This window comes from Gobio gobio (assembly GCF_949357685.1).
Source record: "Gobio gobio genome assembly, chromosome: 19".
NCBI classification, from domain to species: Eukaryota; Metazoa; Chordata; class Actinopteri; order Cypriniformes; family Gobionidae; genus Gobio; species Gobio gobio.
Genome location: NC_137112.1, coordinates 44,033,471 through 44,047,522, shown reverse-complemented (window position 1 = coordinate 44,047,522; position 14,052 = coordinate 44,033,471). Strand labels below are relative to the sequence as shown.

Genomic DNA, 14,052 nt, shown 5'->3' with positions numbered 1-14,052 from the left:
AGTAAGTAGTGTTTTGTCGCCATGTCCAAGTGTTAGTTTTTACACTACGCGGAAAGCGGAGAGCGGAAGTCGTCATAGTTGGGTTTAATATTATAGCGGTGAATGAGAGAATACATTAAATATTTTTGTGTGTGCCCATTTGCTCAAATAGCAAAAGAAAAACGCCACGATAGTGATTTCACAACTTTCAAAAAGAGGGAAAAAATAGATTGATAATGGCAGTGAAAAGAGAGAAATGTGTTAATTTTACCGTCACTCCCATAGACGCTGTATTAGAAACACCCGCACAGCAGTGGTAACTTGTTTTTTGTAATTTGATGCAAGAGTAATATGTAAAAAAGTAAAATGTCATAAATGTACACACATATATATATATATATATATATATATATATATATATATATATATATATATATATATATATATATATATATATATATATATATATATATATATATATATATATATATATATATATATATAAAATGAAAATACAAAAAACATTGCAGGATTTACGATATTCATTTGTTAAGTCTGACTTCACACGGCAGAGCTTCGGGTCCAAAATCTCATACCACAAGAAAAACAACAAACGGTGCTAATAAACACACAATGTGGTGTAATAATACAAAAAAAAAAAATTATAATCATAACCTTTTTTCTCCAGACCAAAATTCCAGAATTCCAGACAGTGATTCATCTTTTATAAATCGTTAAAATATTAATGTCTGTGACGCTGTGAGCACAGAGACTGTTGTGTAGACTGTAAGTATTCAAAATGTTTGATGTTTAATATGAATAGCACTCATAAACGGCCGTCGATGGCATTCTCAAGTGAAACGAGTTGAGGCTTGGACCCAGAAACGGCGTTCCTTACGTCACGACTTAACAAGCGGATTGATGACCGTTAAAGGTCCCATGGCATGAAATTTTCATTTTATGAGGTTTTTCAACATTAATATGAGTTCCCCTAGCCTGAATATGGTCCCTGAGTAGCTAGAAATGTTGATAGGTGTTAACTGAGTTCAGGGTGTCCTGCTCTGCCTTTGAGAAAATTACAGCTCAGAAGAATCTGAAATCTTCCCTATACGCCATCATACGGGGAAACGTCACCTCTATGGTTACCACCCCTTCCTCTGCTTTGCCCGCCTTAGTAAAAGTATCCGAGAGGGTTCCATATGTTACAAAGTTCGTAGAATGAGGATGAAGACGACAGGGTCGCATGACTGGGACTCGTGTTTATTCAGAACTCTCAGATACAAACAAAATAAACTTGCGCTCTCAACAACTCGGTACAATAAAACTTTCTCAGCTATCTTTCTCCTCCAGCTCTCCGTCTCTCTGGTCCACATGCAGTCAGTCTCTCTCTGGCAGCGCTTGCAGACCCCGCTAAACCACGCCCTCTCCGCCACATAATCTAATACTCATTTCAAAGGCAAAGATGTCAGCCAATCACAACAGTGGGCGTTTTCACTGCAGTCTCACAGCAGACACGCCCCTTCAAACAGAACATTCAAGCCAAAGGGCTAATATCAGTATAGAAAAAATGCTTTTTATTTTAAAATTATGACAATTTTTGCTGTAAAAACCATACTAACAATATAACTACACCTCAGGAAACATAATAAAATAATAAAAAAAATCCATGCCATGGGACCTTTAAAACGCGTCATCACAGTCTGTGAAAAAGGTCTAGTGGAAACATTTTAACGGGTTAGATCACCCAAAAATGAAAATTCTGTCATTTAATTACTTACCCTCATGTCGTTCGACACCCATACGACCTCCGTTTGTCTTCGGAACACAAATGAAGATATTTTAGTTGAAATCTGATGGCTCTAAAAGGCCTCCATTGGCACAATGCACGGTTCACTCTCAAGACCCTTAAAAGCTACTAAAGACGTCGTTACAAAGTCCATCTCACTACAGTGGTTCTACAATAACTTTATGAATCGGCGAGAATAGTTTTTGTGCGCAAAAAACCCTTAATAACGACTTATATAGTGATGACGATTTCAAAACACGGCATCATGAAGCTTCGAAGCATTATGAATCAGTGAGTCGAATCATGATTTGGATCGCGTGTCAAACTGCCAAACTGCTGAAATTTGGCGATCCAAACTGCTGAATCGACTCACTGATTCATAACACTTGCGAACAAAAACTATTCTCTCCGATTCATAAAGTTATTGTAGAACCACTGTAGTGAGATGGACTTTGTAACGACGTCTTTAGTACCTTTTAAGGGTCTTGAGAGTGAACCGTGCATTATGCCAATGGAGGCCTTTCAGAGCCATCAGATTTCAACTAAAATATCTTCATTTGTGTTCTGAAGATGAACGGAGGTCTTACGGGTGTCGAACGACATGAGGGTAAGTAATTAATGACAGAATTTTCATTTTTTGGTGAACTAACCCTTTAACTTGAGCGGAAAATTCACTTAAGCCAATCAGTGAAGAGCTCATTGACATGTCCGGTTTGACAGGTTATCAAACTGGGCACCTGTCATCCTCAAGTAGCGCTGGAAGTGGCTGTCATCCATGCGCAGTTCCTGGAGAAGATGGTGAAATTCACAGAATTGTGAATTTGCCTCTGGATGGTGCTGTGAACCCAGATGAGTCGGTGTATGGCTTTCCGGCATATTTGGGACTTCCACAACAGATACAGAGCAGCAATAGTTGTTATCTCCAACATGTTCGATGACGGAAAAAATGGTGTGTTGTTGATGTGCGTAAAACACTCCTCATAATTGGATTTTGACTGACAGTGTGAACGTAGCCATAGAGACAGGAACTAAACAGAGCGTTACTGACAGACTGGAGAGAGAGGTGCTGCATCAATGTCAAATATGGGAAAAAGAATGTGTTTTTTAACATTCAATCATGAAAACCTATTCTTGTAGAACCCTTTCATATTCAGGTTGTGAGGAATTAGACCTTTTAAAAGATTATTTAGCTGTCCCGACTCCCGAGTCTGACTTTTGAGCATGGACATTACAGGATGCTTGATTGAGCATTGAGTGCGTTTACCCTCTGGCTGTTCTCTTTACTGTTAATTTACTCTCTATTGAAGCTTTCTCTCTCCAGCCTAGGCCTCAGGATTTCTGTGAAGATAAATCCGATGCACATTGATCTTAGCAATATCTCAGAGTGCATTGGGTGCATGGTTCTTCTTATTTTAATAAAGAGATGATGAAATGCCCTCATCAGCCGCGTGATGAAAAATGTTTGAAGAATTTGTCAGTGAGTTTATATCTGCCTCGGAGAATATATCCTAAAGCATTTGTATATGGTGTATGTTATTTAAAATTAAAACCGCTATCGCAGTAACTCTTTTAGACATCAGTGAGATTAAATGAACTTTAGCTGAAGTTCCTCGCTTCTTATATTTTACTCTTTAGAAAAAGCCTCACAGGTCTCCTGTAGAGTTTCAGAAAAGATCTCAAGAATGTCTCAAACTGTGATTTGCTTGAACAAATAAGCTGAGATTTGCTGTTGTTTAATAGCTCTTTAGTCGTATTGCATGCGTTTGCTTCGTGCAGAGAGTTCCTCAGGCGATAGATAGGCAATTTCGCAGCACCATTTTGCGTGTTCTCAACCTACAGCCTACATTTCACACAACAGGCCTGTAGATGGCACTTGGACTTAATTGAACCAAGCAAATGGTAAATCAATATGCAGTCCATAAATAAGAGTAAATTGAACAGTACTTACCATTAATACTAGTGCTTTCAAGTCAATACTTACGATTTTAAAGCAGCGCAATACAATTGTACAATTAAACAAACTCCACTTCACATTATCTAATGAAATTTGAACTTATTATGCCACACCATGAATGGTTGGTGTATTAAAGATTAAAAATGGGCATGGATTAATTTTGTAATATTTTTTTAGCCCTCTGGGACAAAAATTATATTTTTTTAATTTAAATTAAATGATTGTAGTATATTTTCATTCAATAATATTTTTTCATTAATATTTTGTATTTTTAGGGGATTTTATGATACTGAATTATATTTATGCAGTAGTTATAATCCATTTATTAATTTTTTTGAGCATAGACCTAAATTAAACTGTCATAAATCTTATGATATGATATCGTTTATCGCCCAACCCTACCTGTAAGCCTTTCCACCTGAGCCGAACTGTTGCGAAGTCAATATAGTGTGTAAATTGAATGCTGAGAAGGAACTTTGGATCCCTAGTTGGACTGAGATTACATTTCTTTGCAGAATACAAAGCTGACACTGAAATAATGAGCTTTTCTCCCGCTTTGGCACGTCGCAGTCGATTCAGACCTTGGTAATGGCTTTAGATGAAGCAGGATGGGAAAGACGGTCTGATTTTCTGCCGTTGAAGTTTCAACTTGAAGTTTTAGGGCTGCATATAATGAGGGACCAGGTGCTGGAAATATTCCTGGACAGACAACAGAGCGAGCCAAGCATAGCTACACACACACACTTCTCAGCGGCACTCGCTGTTACTGTGAAACCTGCTATTTTAGTTCTCGCACGCTTTTCTCTTTTCTCCTCAGAATCTGACAGAGGAAGTGTAAGCTTTTGAAGTGTCTTGTGTGTACATTTGAGGCGCTCCGTGTGTACCCGTGCGCTGGTGTGTTAGCCGGGCTCTCTGGAGACGTTGTTATGACCATAGAGAAAGCTTAGAGTCCATTCTAATTGCTCACTAATCCCAGCAACCAGTCTGCGGAAGAAAGAAGAGGAGAAAATCATTACTGGTGTTCACATATGATAAACGACCTCAGAGTAGCCGAAAGTCTGCACAAACCCCCTCATCATGCCTTTAGAAGGTAACTCGGAGACTTAAAAAAAAACGAAATATAGGCCAAGAAAGGGTTCAACGGAAGCTTAAGTGAGAGTTAGAAAGAAGGCAGCCTTAAGTTCAGCACGGAGGCTTAATTTAAGAGGGAAACAAATGTGAGAAAGCAAAAAGAAACAAACACAGGATTCATAAAATGTAATTGATGTCCATTATGTGAGCCCTGGTTGTGTTTTAAAGAAACAATTCACTTAACAGGTTTGTAGCTGAGTGATGCAATGCACATGCTCTGCTAGAATGTTCCTCTCCTTTTAGTTTCTCTCTCTTTCTTTCAGTCAAAAAGAAGTGATTCAGTGTCTGTGCAAAAGTCCTTTTGTATCATTGAGTCTGTGCTGGCATTTAAAAAAAGATACACACGGTTTGTTGTTTGTGCATCAGACACTAAACAGGCTTACTGTACGACTCCAGTACGTCACCAAGCTCCAGTGGTGGAATGTAACGAAGTACTAATACTTTGTTACTTTACTTAAGTACATTTTTCACGTATCTGTACTTAAGTAGAATCACTAGTGCATACTTTTTACTTTTCCTTCGTTACATTTTGCAGCAATTATTACTTTCTACTCTACTACATGTCTACAACGTTTCGTTACATTTTCTGATCAGTTTCAGGGCTCGACATTAACGCATGTCCGGTTGTGCTGTTGAGGCTCGCGCAGCCTCATGAGGAGAAATGGAAATGAATCCGCGCCGCTCACACAGAGAAACTCAGTCACATACTGCAGTAATGATTCAAAATGTGGAGTTTTTATATTTAAAACATATAATACTGTTAAAAATATCAAACGACCAAGAGTGTTGTTTTCCTGAATGCCATCACGACTGAAAATGTGTCACTGATTTCATACGACACTGACAGTTCCATAAACAATTAATTAACAAAAAGTTAGATACATTTTAGATGCAATATATTGACTGTTTTTGTTCTATTTCAGCAGTGAAAATAGTTCCAAACAAAGCAGCAACAGAGCGTTTTGAATGAATCGGTTGAATCAAATGTAACCCCTCCTGTTCGAACCGCCCCGTTCTAAGCGGGACTCGAACCCGGGTCCGCCGGCATGAGAGTTGGATGCTCTAACAAGGAGGCTAAAGCAGGGGTCTCAAACTCAATTTACCTGGGGGCCGCTGGAGGTAGACTCTGGGTCAGGCTGGGCCACATCAAGTATTCCACATAAAAAGTGTTTCAAGTATTCCAAAAAAAAGTAGCACAACTGATCCAATCTTCTCAACCTTTATTTTTAACAGTTCTTCAACATGAATGTTTCGTCTGAACATGAACTGTTCCTCTGAATTTGAACTAAATATAGCCTATAGAAATGAAATGTAATATGAAATAATGAATGATTTTCATTTTATTTTAAATAATAGACTAATTCACAGCAAGGCTGTAACCAGGTCAAACAGAACAGTGAACGAAATTCTAGGTCTAATTCTAGTTGGGAAATAATCTTTTTGGGACTATATGTAAACAATATTTGCATTAATTTGTGTAAAATATATTAGTCCCGATATTCTTTGCATGAGTGAGTGAATAAATACATAGATTCGCGTTAAACTTTTGATTTCTCTAGTGGTCTGGTGGTAGAATTTTTGTCAACCGTGTCAAAGTTTTCGGGTTCTAATCCGCTCTCATATAGTTTTTCTTCATTAAAATCAAAGATGTTCATCAATGATTGTATAATTAGACCATGGACACGTTTGCATTTTGTTTTGTGATTTCACCGGAAAGAATAGAGTCTCTCTCCGCAATGGCATTAAGCGATAGATTGACACGCTCAACTGTGTGTGAAGACTGAGCAGTGTGCATGAGCCAAAAGAGAACGTAAACCCCGCCTACTTTGATTTGATTGGCCATCTCAATCATTTTGATATTGACGAGCGGTGTTATAGACCACATTCGTTTCAACTGTCTGATCAGCTTCGTTCATCTGTTCCTGTCAATCACGCAGTGTCAACCAATTATACTGCACGAGGGAGGGGCGAGCCAACTCTCTCTCTCTCTCTCTCACACACACACACACACAAATGAGGGAGTAAGCGCTGCACACGCAACGACTCAGCAAAAAGGTGCTTTTCAGAGCAACGCGCGGGCCGCACTAACACTAAACTTTGATGTCAAGAAGGGGGCCACAAAATATCATCCTGCGGGCTGCAAGTTTGAGACCCCTGCATTAATACCTGCCGCCACCTACTGGCAGTTTAGTTTCATGTTAAAACATTCTTTCCAACATTTCTTATTTGTATTAAAAAAAATATTTAAAACAATCTCATAACATCATTTAATTAAGTTGTAATTTTTCAGTGTAAATTATTTAATTTGATTGGTAACAGCCCTATATTGTCTTATTCTAATTGAATCTATTGATAAAATGTAAGAATATAAAAGGAAAGCTGAAGCATATCCTATATTTAATAAGATTAGGGGAAAAACGCCCTTTATAAAAGGTAAAAATATCATACATATGCAGATTTAAATACGTCAAAGCTGTTCACTGAACACTATAGTGAGAATATTGCTTCAGAATAATTATATTTAGCTCTGCAGATCACCCTGATAACCAGAATTGTAAGTCAGAATGTAAACTGGGCCACAGATAGTGGGCACAATTACATTAACCCAAAACTAACTTAGTTAAAATGCCACAGGCCATAATGTTTAAATTAAAAAAAATAATAATAATTATTAGAATATAGACTTTAAGAGAATAAAATGTTATGCAAGTACTTTTACTTTTAATACTTAAAGTACATGTAAAATCAGGTACTATTACTTAAGTAGGGTTGTCATTGTGGTACTTCTACTTTTACTAAAGTAAATATATCTCCGGGTATTTGTACTTTTACTTAAGTACTGAGATTCAGTACTTCCTCCACCACTGTGAAGCTCGTGTTTTAAAGCAAAGCACACTGGAACGAACAATTCACTAAAAATGCAATGTGTCTCTATTCTCTCTATTCTCTCTGATATGTCTCTGATGTATCAGGCTGGCCGTCTTTACATTAGCGCTGTGTTGTTTGAATTAATTCGATTATTGGATCACTGAAAACTTTCCCTGAGTTTAAAGGCTTTAAATGGCCTGATCACAAACAGATGAGCAGAATCGGGAATTCTAACTTCTAACATAATTTAACTGCGTTAATTGCGTTAAATTATTTTAATGTGTTAAGGACTTTAATCGCATGCTTTAACGTTGACAGCACTAATATATATACTAAAATATCTTCATTTGTGTTCTGAAGATTAAGTTCTTACAGGTTTGTAACGACATGAGGGTGAGGAATTAACGACAGAGATTTCATTTTTGGATGAATTAACCCTTTAAGGCAACTAACAAACAAATTCTTGCATATTCTTTTTTAATAACACAGCATAACTGCTTATTTTTAATCAAATGTTTTCGTTAAAAACGGCAATGAAAATGTGGATATTAAGTAAGCTCTGTAAAACAAACCACCATACCTCATATGTAAATCTAATCATGAATAAAACATAAAAGTAGACAAAAACAGTTATGCAATGATAAAAAGTTTCTTTATGACACACTCCATGACTCACATTCATACTAAAGCATTTCCTTTAAACAGGACACACATTCAGCATCTCTTTCTTGGGTAATAATGTTGTTTTATAAAAGCTTCTGATTTCGGTTCAGTCATGGTTATTGATCAGCTTTGACTTTTTTTTGAGTGAAACAACAATAAATAGCTCATAGAGAACATTGATTAAATGCTTATGTGTGTTCACAGCTCTTATTCTTATCGAAAAATTTCAACATAAAATCGCTCGCAAACAAATTTACAGCATGATTTAGTACGGTGACGATGTGATAAAATGGGCAATGGCAGATTTTTAAGAATCTTGTGGTGGAATGTGTGTTTGTGTTTGAAGTAAACCTCAGTTCCATTAAAATGGTTCCATTGAAAGGATTTCTTTGAATGAAGCATTCAATCACCCGTGAGTTCTCCTTCATGCTCGATTTCTGCATCCAACTATTTTGCCTGCTTTTTCTTCTCTTATGCACAGAGCCATCTTGAACTTTCTGTGTCTGTTATCTGATATTTCACTATATAAACCAATGTATATACCAATACTGATTATTTTAAAGGGATAGTTCACCCAAAAAAATGAAAATTCTGTCATTATTTACTCACCCTCATGTCGTTCCAAACCCGTAAGACTTTCGTTCATCCTCGGAACACAAATGAAGATCTTTTTGATGCAATCTGAGAGATGCAAATAACACTTTGATTCTTCAAAAAGTTCATAAAAAGATAACATTTTCTGATGAGACATCGCTGTATATGATGAGCGGATTGAATGAGGCCAATGAGGTTTATTCTCGTGTTACGCATCACGTTTGAGCTTCTGTAAGAACCAATGAGGTTCATTCTCGTGTTACGCATCACGTTTGAGCTTCAGCAAGAACCAATGAGGTTCATTCTCGTGTTACGCATCACGTTTGAGCTTCTGTAAGAACCAATGAGGTTCATTCTCGTGATACGCATCACGTTTGAGCTTCAGCAAGAACCAATTAGGTTAATTCTCGTGTTACGCATCACGTTTGAGCTTCCGCAAGAACCAATGTGGTTCATTCTCGTGTTACGCATCACGTTTGAGATTCCGCAAGAACCAATGAGGTTCATTCTCGTGTTACGCATCACGTTTGAGCTTCAGCAAGAACCAATGAGGTTCATTCTCATGTTATGCATCACGTTTGAGCTTCTGCAAGTACCAATGAGGTTCATTCTCGTGTTACGCATCACGTTTGAGCTTCAGCAAGAACCAATGAGGTTCATTCTCGTGTTACGCATCACGTTTGAGCTTCAGCAAGAACCAATGAGGTTCATTCTCGTGTTACGCATCACGTTTGAGCTTCAGCAAGAACCAATGAGGTTCATTCTCGTGTTACGCATCACGTTTGAGCTTCAGCAAGAACCAATGAGGTTCATTCTCGTGTTACGCATCACGTTTGAGCTTCAGCAAGAACCAATGAGGTTCATTCTCGTGTTACGCATCACGTTTGAGCTTCAGCAAGAACCAATGAGGTGTTTTCGTGTGTCAAAAACAAGTGCAGTTGAGCTTCTGTTTATGTCTGCATAGTTAATTTAATAATAAATACTTAGAGCACATTGATTTTATCATTGTTATTACAGATGGCTTTGAAAATCTCTAACCATAGTATGACAAATAGCAGTGATGCTTGCCTTAATAGGCACCGCAAATGATAATTCATAACCAAAACCAGTTTATTAACCTCGAAGCCACTAAGCAGCTTCTGTACTATGTCAAAGTTCAAGAACGACCATTTGAGACCAGTAAATATGCTTAGCTGAAGAGGAAACCTCTTTTCGTCACCACAAATAAGATTTTCAGATTCTTTTGGAGAAGCATCGAAAGTCCTTGTCAAATCCGTTCGTTTACAGCCCCCAGGATTTGCCCTGCTGTATTGATTTGTCTTTCTATTTTCATTCAAACTACTCAGGAAGCTGTGGCACAAAGCTCTTTAAATCTCCCCCCGTGAATCCCCTGGGCAGATGGATTCAACAAAGTGTTCAGCTATTGGTGATTTCAAGCCAATGCCCCTGCTTTAATTCACACATTTTAACATTCTCTTTCTAACATTTTTCAATGTACATTTATGAAATGCACTTTCTGTAAAGCTGCTTTGAAACAATGTGTATTGTGAAAAGCGCTATACAAATAAATTTGAATTGAAATGAATTGAACACATCAATGTCTTTTTCCCCCCTCCCACAGTATCCAAGGCAAACCTAATCAGACAGACCCGAGCATGGGACCTAAACCTGGGGGTCCGCCAGGTGCAGGACCTGGTCCTGGAGCCCCGGTGCAGCCTCAGGGACCCGGTCAGGGTCAAGCTGCACGGAAGAACCTCCAGGTGGACGTGGGGAGCAACAAAGGCGGGCACCCCGTCTCACCCGGGAGCAGCGCTCCCTCCTCGCCCTATTCTTTGCCCCAGATCGCACCAATGCCCAGCAGCAAGCTGTGTCCGGTGTGCAAGAGTGCAGATCTGATGGGCACCACAGACGGCCAGCCAAACTGCAATAAATGCACACAGTGCCGCTCCATGGTGTGCAACCAATGTGGATTCAACCCCAACCCTCACCTCACTGAGGTAAGCAGCCCAATTCATGTTCACTTAATGTTTTATGTTGTATAATGCTGCTCAAAATTTTGGGGTCTTTTTTTGTTGCATTAAGTTATGGAAAAAAAGGTAATTGTGACAATTTATCTCACAAAACTTTAATCACAATATAACCCTATGAAGCACAGCTAAACCTAACCCAATCTCACAATTCTGAGAGAAAATATATAAATATATAAACTCAGAATTATGAGTTATAAAATGTTGTTTTTAAAACAAGCTTCAATAAAATGAATCAAAAGTGACAGTAAAAAACATTTATAATGTTACGAAAGATTTCTATTTCAAATAAAAGCTTTTAACTTTATGTTTATTCAAGAATCCTGAAAAAAATGTGTCATGGTTTCCACAAAAATATGAAGCAGCAATACTGTTACATTGATAATAATCAGAAATTCAGCATTTTAAAATGATTTCTGAAGGATCTTGTGACACTGAAGACTGGAGTAATGATTTTTTATTTCAAAAACATTAAAAATATAACCGACCCCAAACCTCTGAATGGCAGTCTGTGTGTTATATATATGTATATGTATATATATATGTATATACAGTTGCAAGAAAAAGTATGTGAACAGCTTGCAGAATCTGTGAAAATGTGAACTAAATAAGAGAGATCATAGAAAATGCATGTTATTTTTTATTAAGTACTGTCCTGAATAAGATATTTTACATTAAATATGTTTACACATAGTCCACAAGACAAAAAATTGCTGAATTTATTCAAATGACCCCGTTCAAAAGTTTATGAACCATTGATTCTCAGTGCTGTGTGTCGTTCCCTTATGATCCACAGATGTTTTATTAATTTTGTGATGGCTGTTCTTGAGTCCCTTGTTTGTCCTGAGCAGTTAAACTGCCCAACTTTCTTCAGAAAAATCCTCCAGGTCACATTCTTCAGTTTCTCTTTTGCACATTTGAACCCTCTCCAGCAATGACTGTTTGACTTTGAGATCCATCTTTTCACACTGAGGACGATTGAGGGACTCAAACACAACTATTAAAAAAGGTTCAAACATTCACTGATGCTCCAGAAGGAAACGCAACGCATTAAGAGCCGGGGGGTGAAAACTTTTAGAATTTTAAAATCAAGTTAAATTGTACTTTTTTGTTTTCCGGGAAACATGTAAGCATCTTCTGTTGCTTCTGAAGGGCAGTACTAAATGAAGAATTTTTATTTATTTAAACAAAATAAGAAAAATTCTCAAAATAAGAACATCCTCCTGTTCAAAAGTTTTCACCCCCTGGCAAAAGAGGAGGCATTTTGTATGATCTCTCTTATTTAGTTAAAATTATTCACATCTTCTAAGATTCTGCAAGTGGTTCAAATACTTTTTTTTGCAACTGTATATATATATATTTATATTATATTATATTACTTGAGTCAAATATATTTCATAAGTCCCCCGGGAGAACTATTCCACACTAGTCTGAGTCTGCATACTCACCATCAGAAAGCAACTGTGTGATATAACTGGTGGAAAAGAGAGAACATTGCAGTCCAAATGATGATTTTCGATTTGAGTTTTTCTGTTAACGATAGATTTTGGGAGGAGAGCGAGAGATGTGTTAAACAAAAAGCTCTGGGTAATGAATCCTACGCTTGGTCTCAGCCTCCATCTGGCACGAACCCAGGACACACACTGCACACAACCTGGAACTGCTCAGAAGAGAGTCCTCCGGGGCGTATGGGAATGTGTGCTTGTGTTTGCTCCGTTTCTGCGTGTAGGATGCATCGGAAAGACTGAGCCAATGTTCAGAGATGCCTGTGTGGGAGAGCGAGAGGGCGCACGGCTGAGCGTGTGAGGGTGAGATTGTTTCAGCATGTTTGAGGATGTTGCTCAAAGGTGCAAATGGCTGCTGGTGCTTTAAAATCCTGCGAGTGTAAATTAGGCGATGGACAGGAGGACGGAGAGGAGGGGATGTTGACAGCTCATGGTCGCAGGAAGATCAGTGTAGAAGGGTCTCTAGAGTGGTTTTTCAGGCGTCTGCTCTCCTGGCTTTGAAATACAGCAAAGCCATCAAGAGGGGAATACTAATACTTATAATATAACTTATAATATTTATACTTTTATTCTGCAAGGAAGCATAACATAAATCAAAAGTGTCAGTAAAGGCATTTATAATGTTACAAAAGCAAGTATTAGAATGATTTCTGAAGGATCATGTGACACTGAAGACTGGAGTAATGAAAGAATTTTTTATATATATTCAAATAGATATATTATATATTTTAAATTATAATATTATATTGTTTTACTCTATTTTGATCAAATAAATGCAGCATTGAAGTCTACTTATACCATCAAGTCACATTTTCCACTTGCCACACTTTCTGTGACCTACACTACTTTTGAAAAGTTTAGGGTCTGTAATTAAAAAAAATAATAATTAAAGCTGCAATATGGAACATTCTGCAAAACTACCAGGCTGGTGTTATATATTTTGTTCAGTTTAGTACTTACAATATTCCAAATGTTTCCAACTATTTGTAAATCGTGAGAAAATTGCTATTTTAACCAAGGAACCGGGACTAGTGAGGGAGTCGCCTGTCGATTGCGTCATATCTGCGTTCCCCTCGGTTTCTGGTTTTATTTTGCAGAAACGCTTTACTCTCACTGCAGTGTGAACAAGTGTCATAGCAGCCGCCGAGCGAATGCACAAAGTAATGTCATAACTTAATTTTCAGCACACTCAGTTGTGTCTAATATGATAAACAGAGCTGTGTTACCTCATACTCATGACTGGAAAAGAGGAAGTGGTGCCGGCAACTGTGTCATAATAAAAGTCCCGCTGCTCACAAGGCGTGTGTTTTGTTCATCTTATTAACAATCGCTCCCACACTCGGTCCTGCTCTGCTTCATACTACAGTAACGTTAATAATCGCATCCCTGAACATGATTTCTGCCCGAGTCTTACAGCCTTTGTGCATGAAGGCACCACACGAAACTAATTTCGGACAGACTTCTGAGGCAGTGTAACCGTTTAATGATCTACAGCAAAATAGACAGAGCTTTGGTGAGAACTAAACAAATATTAAATTACTGCAT

The 14,052-nt window shown here is 37.8% G+C and overlaps 1 protein-coding gene across 1 annotated transcript in view; it reads left to right on the top strand.

The window, feature by feature from the left end:
• The window catches only part of bsnb (bassoon (presynaptic cytomatrix protein) b), a gene marked incomplete at its 5' end in the record, with an annotated part of 153,961 nt that overhangs the window by 24,656 nt on the left and 115,253 nt on the right, over positions 1-14,052 (top strand). The window contains one exon of the mRNA XM_079845371.1: positions 10,597-10,972. Within this exon, the coding sequence (XP_079701497.1) occupies positions 10,597-10,972 (376 nt within the window). The remainder of the gene's footprint in view (positions 1-10,596; positions 10,973-14,052) is intronic.